Below are 6,935 nucleotides of genomic sequence, written 5' to 3' on the forward strand. Positions count from 1 at the left end.
CGCCCCCTCCTGCCCCAGCTCCGCCTACCCAACCTCCTCAGTTCCACCCCGCCCCTCTCCAGCTCCGCTTCTCAACTCCGCTCAGCTCCTCCCAGGGCCCTCCCCCCAGGGGTCCCCAGCTCCTCTGACTCTATCCCCCACAGTTTCTCCCAGCTCCGCCTCCACTGCCCCAGCTCCATCCTGCCCCTGCTCCAGCTCCTCCTGTCAGCTCTGCCCTCCTCCCCAGTGGTCCCCCAGCTTCCCCTTTGGCTCCACCCCAAGCTCCCCCCTGCAACTCCCCCAGTTACACCTCCCCAGGCCCACCCTGCTCTTCCCACAGCTACTCCTCCGCAGCTTTCCCATCTCCGTCCTGCTCCTTCCCGCTCATTGCCCTAGGTCCTGCCCCAACTCTTTCCCACAACTGGCGCCAGCTTCTTCCACAGCCCTGTCTCACAGCTCCTCCTACCCCAGCTCCTAACCCACAGGTCCGCCCCCACCTACTCCTCCCCCAGCTCCGCCTCCCGCCGCCCCCCCACAGCCCCACCCCCAGACTCGACTCGCCCCGCCCCCTTCCCCCAACGCCCCACCCCCATTTCTATCCTCCTTCCGGTTCCGCTCCAGCCGCCAGCGCCAGCTCCCTATCAAGCCTGATGGTCCCGCGCGCCTCCCGGCCCCTTGAGTCCAACGACGTCTCCTAGCGACCGGGGCCTGCGGGCCTATGTGCGTGTGTACGTAAGTGCGTGTCCACGTAACTGGTTGGCTGCGTGCCTACGGGCTTTCGCCCTGGCGTGCTGCGTACCTCCGTGTGCGTACGTAACTACGTGGGTACGAGCCGGCGTATGCCCCGCAAAAAAGGAGCGGCAGCGTCTGTGCGGGTGCGTCAGGTGAGGGGCCGCCGGCGCCCGGCACCTGTCAGCGGTTCCTGGTGTCGGGCCGCGGCGATGGCGGGACAGCCACGACGCGGACCGGGCGCTCTGTCCTCTCTCGGTGGACCGCGTCGTCTCCTCGCCTGGGCGTGGGAGGCGGTCGTCCCGGCGCTGGTGGCCTCGCAGGGTCACGGGAAGCGGACGGTCCCGCCCGGTGGCCGCAGCCGAATCGGCCCAGCGCGCCTGCGGTGGGCGGGGGCGGGGCCGAGGCGGGGAGACCCGCCACGCGCGAAGGGAGCCAGGAAGCCCGTGCGGCTGCGGCCTGCTCGACCCTCGGCGGGACGGTGCCTCTGGGCTGGGGGTTCCCGGACCAGAGGTCTGGAAGCAAGCGCAGAGCGGCCGCGGACACCCTTCCCTGTCCCCTCCTCCCGCCACCGTCACATGCCCGCGACGTACGTGTGCGCGGAGAAACGCGACCATACCTTTGCACGGGCACCGGTCCGCACGCAGTCATTCCGGCCCTCCCCGCCTCCCGCTGGGCCCTTAGGGCCGCGACCTCACCGAGGCCACCGGCTGTGCGGGGTTCAGCCGGTTGCCCCTGGCACTCCTCCCGGGGGGGGGAGGAGGCTTCCAGGATTTGATTGAGGGGAACTGGACTGTAGGGCCCCCAAATCCTTCCCGTGTGACAGTGTGAGGGCCTGGTGTCCTCTTTCTCCTGTTGGATACGGGTCTGCTAGGCTGTGAGAACACGAGCCACTTACATGAAATGGTTTGCTGCCGGCTGGGGCCTTATGTGGTTAGCAGAACCAACCCGTGAGTGAGGTGCAACGTGGAAGGCTGAGAAGTGAAGGAGGGGTGTCAGTCGCGTCAGGGCTGTCCGGCCGTGAGTTCCATGAAGCTGGAACAGGCAGGGGGCAGGTCGCTGGTGCCTGCGGCAACCGGTGTGTTCATGGAGGGGGGGCGGGCAGTGCGAGGCGAAGAAGTAGAGACTGTGAGTGTAGACCGCTGCTCCTGGGACCTCTGCTATGCAGAGGTTTAGACAAGTTGGCAGGTGCTGGAGACACGTGCGGGCTCAGGGGCTGGGGGGGGGGTCTTTGTCCCTGCAGTGAGGGGTGTACAGGTGTGGCTTTCTGAAAGGGAGACCATCTACTCACAGGGGAGGGGAGTAGGGCTGCCTGAGCAAGAGCAGACGGGGTGAGGTCCTCCAGTGAAGGACTGTGCTTGGCCCAGAGCACAGCTGAGGGCAGGTGGCCGCGCGGCTCAGCCCCAGACAGAGGGAACGCAGGGGGTGTGGTGCCAGGGCGGCAGAACGGTGGGTTGGGAAAGGGGTGATCCCAGGGCCTTATCTTTGAGAGTAGATGTGTTCTCTTAAACGAGAGGAGGGGTTGAGGCCAGGTTTATGTCCTTCGAGAACTGGGAGGAGAGATGATCCAGATTCGGGGTGCTCCTGAGTGCAGCGCAGTGCCCCAGGCCCTGTGATGAGGATGATGATAATGATGAGGGGCGGCCACTGTTTGTGGCTGTCCTGTTAGGTGCCACATGCTGGGCTAGGTGCCCCTGCACCTTGTCCCCGGTCCTCGCGGCCCCGATGGAGACTGGGGCTCCTTGAGGTGCCAGGACCCAGCTGAGGCTCGGGGTCGTGCTCCTCCCACTGCACAGCTCTGCCATGCGCGAGGAGGAGGGACCCCCTCGTCCAGGTGCAAGGACAAGGGGTAGGTGCACTCAGGTCCCCTGCAATCATGGGCTGTCTCTCTATCCCTCGGCGCCTCCTTCTCAGCTATAGAGCGGGGTGACGAAGCGCTGCCTTACTGGGTTATGTGAGGATCGAATCCTGTGATGTGTTGATTGTGCCCACCCCAGTGCCTGGCATGGAGACGGTGCGTGCGCCCTGGTACCAGTTGTTCCTGCTCTGGTTCTTGGTTTCTCTAGGCCCGGGTCAGGGTCGGGGGGTGTCTGTTGATGGTGTAGAGCAGTGGGGCAGGAAGGGGTCAGAGGAGAGTGGCGCCCAAAGGGGTCGGGCGGAGACAGCTGCCAGGACCATGTGCGATCACAGGGCGCCCCAGCGCTGAGCTGAGGTCGGATACCAAGGGTTTGCGCTCAGCAGCCCCAGGGTGGCGAAGCCCAGGGTGTCCCTGTCTGTGCTGGGAGAGGGGTAGAGCCAGCTCACTGAGCCGTCCAGCCGAGGGGCCCCTCGCCATCTGTGCTCTCCTGGGGCTCAGTGACCTCTGATGTAGAACTGACCACAGGCTGTCCTGGCCATGCCTTTCTCTAGCTATCCCCGCCCTCCTCTCTGAGGTCCCCAACGACTCCATGTGATGGACACGTCATCCTGACCGCCGGCCCCTTCCTTTGTGCCCGTCAGCTGACCGTGTAGTGACAGAGGAGGAGGAGCCAAGGCTCTCCGTTCCCCCACTGTCCAGGTCAGTGGGGTGTCAGGGCACCCCCGGAGGACCCTGGGGAGAGGTCTTGCCCCCAGGTCATGAGCTTGGAGCGCTGGGCACGATGCCTGTTGACCTTCGTGGTTCTGTGTCTCCGCAGGCCTGGTGAGGCCCAAGGCGCTCTGGGGAGATGAAGTTCGGCTGCCTCTCCTTCCGGCAGCCTTATGCAGGTTTTGTCTTAAACGGGGTCAAGACCCTGGAGACGCGTTGGCGTCCTCTGCTGAGCAGCCACCGGAACCGTACCATCGCCATCCACATTGCTCACAGGGACTGGGAAGACACCGCATGGAGGGAGCTGCTGGCGGAGAGGCTTGGAATGACCCCTGCTCAGATTCAGGCCCTGCTTCTGGAAGGGGAAAAGTATGGCCGTGGCGTGATCGCTGGCAAGTGATGAGAAGCCGCATGCTGCTGAGACACCCCCAAGGGCTACTCCCCAGGACCTTGCTCAGGAGTTTTGTGCCTTGTTCCCTTGTGTGAGCTGCTTGGTGTGGGGGCCGTGGTTTCTTTAAGCAGCACACCTTCGGCGGGGCAGCAGGGGGCCCTGGGACTGGGGATGGGGGGAGTTGCTGAGGTCCCACGACTTCAGGTGAACCCTGCTTCCGCTCTGGGCCTCAGTGCCCGGTTCTGACCTGAGAGACAGGGACAGGTTCCAAGTGTGCATGTGACCTTCGCTCACGGTTGTGCGTGTGTGCCCGCGTGCGTGCGTGCGACAGAGACCGTGGAGGCAGCACGGTGCACACAGTGGGTCGGGGCAGACTCCAGACCCCGGGCTGTTGCCGGGCTTCCTGTGCGATGCCCCACCCCCACTGTCCCTGCATCCTGGGTGAGTCCCCTAAGCCCTCGGTGGGGGAGGTCCCACACGAGCACCTGCCACCTGCTGAAGTGCTCGGGGACCTTGAGTGCCTGTTCCGCCCAGCATCTGGGGCCCTTCTGGTCTGACCTCTGCCTGTTGCCCTAAGCTCTCTGGCTGGGGCCAGCCCATTATTTGGGGGTGGTCGTTGAGGACGAGGCCCTCCACTCCGTTTCGCTCCCTCCCTCGGCCTCACCCAGAACTCCCTAAGCAGACTTTGGCGTGTCGGGCATGCTCAGTCCGAGGGGCCCAGTGTACCCGGTGTCCCCTTGGGGAGACCCTCTTGGTCTCTGGTGGTTGTAACTTTGAATAATCATGTTCTCCAACAGGCGGGCCTTGGTTTCTGGAAGGAAAAACCATCGTGTGCTTCTCTTTGTGCTCAGGGCTTGTTGACATTGGGGAAACTGTGCAGTGCCCAGAGGACTTAGCTCCTGAGGAGGTTGTGGCGCTGGAGAATCAAGCTGTACTGACCAGCCTGAAGCAGAAGTACCTCACCGTGCTTTCAAACCCCAGGTGGTTACTGGAGCCCATACCCAGGAAAGGCGGAAAGGATATCTTCCAGGTAGACATCCCAGAGCACCTGATGCCCTTGGGGCAGGACGCCCTGGCGAGTGCGGAAGGTTACCGAGAAACCGGCTAAATCGTGACCCATCGACTGACCGTCATGCCGCAGACCTACAAGCCAGGTTCAGTCTGAATCGGCCCTGCCACTGTGTGCTGTTCGTGGAAACAGGTCTCTCCACTCAGATGCAGGGGACAGGGCAGCGGGACTTTCCTCGTGAGATGCCTGTCTGGGCTCGCCGGCAGTCTCCAGGACTTCGACGTTCGGGATAAAGGGGAAGCGGCCAGTAAATGTCTTGGTGCCGCCACTATTTGAGTCCTTCTGACTTCCGGGTCGTACAAAGACATAGGTCTGAAGACGACCGGTTCGTGTTTCCTCCTCTCGTTGTTCTGCTCAGAACTCATAGGACGTTTGAACAGCATCCAGGGACCTTGTGGGAAGGCTGGGAGCGGGCGCTAAAGGGGTGTGCAGGGTGGCCAGCCACGGGTGCCCCCGTTCACCATGACGACAGCATCAGACTGAGACACAGCATCCGTCTGTTCTTACAAATGACTCTTGCTCTGTTGTCAAAGCGTCCCTTGGCCCATGAAGTATGCGTGTTCGACACATCCCACAGCTAGCTACTTCATGGCCAAAGGAAGGATCCTAAATACAGCACTGATGGGAAAATGATTAAGTCGTGTTGTGTATTCTGTGGGAAATCTTTTGTTGTCGTTGTGTGCTTTCTTAGCAAAGTTTCTGGTGGTCCTTACCGATGGGGAAGATGGGCTGTCCCTCCCCCCCAACCCCCAGGCATTGACTAGAATGGCCCGTCTCTTCTGAGCAACAAGAAAGTAGCCCCACGTCCCTTGGCAGATGGGGTGGCCCTGCTTTTAGGTGGGCCTCTTTGGCAGGCCCCTGGCTCTTGGGCTAGAGGCGCTCAGCTGCTGATCAGAAACTTCCCGGCATCACAGGGGCACCCGTGAGGAAAAGCCCTCCTGTTTCAAACACACGAATGATACGAGTGACACCCCCAAGGTCAGGAGTGAGGCGGTTCTGTCTCCTGACCCGCGGGCGAGGCTCAGGGGACCAGATCTTCCTGGGCTTGCCTCCTCCATGCTCCCTAGCCAGGTCCTTGGCCGAGGCTGCAAAAACGCTGCCGCTTCGAAGGACAGAGGACAGTAGGGGGCCAGAACCTGTCTCAGGCCAGGATTCCCAGCCTCCCCGGGCTTATCGCATAAGGTGTGTGTAGCATCATACGTGAGAAAGAACACAGATTCGCCGTTCTAGTCAGACTGTTTATTTACTCCCGCGGAGTTGTGTTTGTTTCCATTAAAGCCGAAAATACATTGACGGTTACAGTGGTGAGTTTTTAGCTGTCATCAGTGGCCTGTGAGCCTAGGGACCCGGATTTTCCTTGAAATGTTCACAGAGGGCACACTTGTAATCTGAGGAGCCCTCCTGCTCCTCGTTCTCACTGGGGGCCTCATTTGGGACATGACTGACAGGGCTGCCAGCAGGATGGAATAACAGGTGTTATACAGAGACATCACCGTACCATAGTCGGGGTAAACTGGGGGGCTGATGGGCAGTTCCCCTGTGTCATCCCTTCTGGCAGTAGCCAGGGGCACAAACATCATGTTCCTGGAGGTGCCCTCCCCACTCAGGCCACCTGGCTCACTCGGGCCATGAGTTGCCATGGCATACCCGGCTGCGCTGCTCAGAGACCAAATGCCAGAGAAGGCGAAGGACTGGCTGCCACTGGGACCCTGAGCATTTGGGGCTGCGCCGAGGACCGTCTTGTCGTCGTTGGCGGGTTCCTCGTGATGGATTCGTGGGGACTGTCTTGTTGCTGCCACCGGCTTCTTTCTCTTTGGAGTTGGTGCACTGGTGCCTAGCCAGGTGGTGGTGACTCTCAGGTCACTTTTCCTCTGAATGTTCCCGAGCAGGAAAGGCTTGTCTCTCTGAAAGTTGGCGTTGCGGTAAATCTGAAACGAGATGCGAGATTCATCATTTTAGTCATTCTGGGAGGGAAGATTTGTGTCTGCTGCCACCGAGACTGCCACCTCCTTTCCCTCTTCTCCCTCCCCTCCCCCTCCCCTCCCCCTTCCCCTTCCTCCTCCCCTTCTCCCCCATCCTCCCCCTTGCCTCCCTCTCCCTCCTCTTCCCCCCACAATCCCCTTCCACCTCTCTCCTTCCTCTTCTTCTCCCCCCTCCCCCTCCTCCTCCCATTCCCCCTCCCCCCCTTACCCCCCCCACCC

General features: G+C 61.8%; 2 protein-coding genes across 7 annotated transcripts; one reads left to right on the top strand and one right to left on the bottom strand.

The window, feature by feature from the left end:
• The first annotated feature begins 259 nt into the window (after positions 1-259).
• Positions 260-5,367, top strand: EOLA1 (endothelium and lymphocyte associated ASCH domain 1). Of its 6 annotated transcripts, none has more exons than XR_004343205.1 (4): positions 718-863; positions 3,118-3,265; positions 3,384-3,756; positions 4,517-5,367. XR_004343205.1 is itself a non-coding variant. In XM_030304915.2 (4 exons), exons 3-4 carry the CDS (start codon positions 3,414-3,416, stop codon positions 4,771-4,773), a joined length of 510 nt encoding a protein of 169 aa, XP_030160775.1. In that variant the 5' UTR covers positions 724-863; positions 3,118-3,265; positions 3,384-3,413; the 3' UTR covers positions 4,774-5,367. The 6 variants fall into 6 exon arrangements, 5 of the variants coding, with proteins under 5 accessions (XP_030160779.1, XP_030160777.1, XP_030160775.1 ...); XM_030304915.2 differs by having other exon boundaries at positions 724-863; positions 3,384-3,666; XM_030304916.2 differs by having other exon boundaries at positions 724-854; positions 3,384-3,666.
• A 550-nt stretch (positions 5,368-5,917) lies between these two features.
• Positions 5,918-6,689, bottom strand: HSFX3 (heat shock transcription factor family, X-linked member 3; the record flags this gene model as incomplete). The annotated part of the gene is made up of 1 exon (XM_030304864.1): positions 5,918-6,689. A coding segment is annotated over one exon (633 nt), but the record flags the coding sequence as incomplete, so codon positions are not given.
• Between the last annotated feature and the right edge of the window lie 246 nt (positions 6,690-6,935).

The sequence above is a fragment of the Lynx canadensis genome, chromosome X (genome assembly GCF_007474595.2).
Source record: "Lynx canadensis isolate LIC74 chromosome X, mLynCan4.pri.v2, whole genome shotgun sequence".
NCBI lineage: Eukaryota > Metazoa > Chordata > Mammalia > Carnivora > Felidae > Lynx > Lynx canadensis.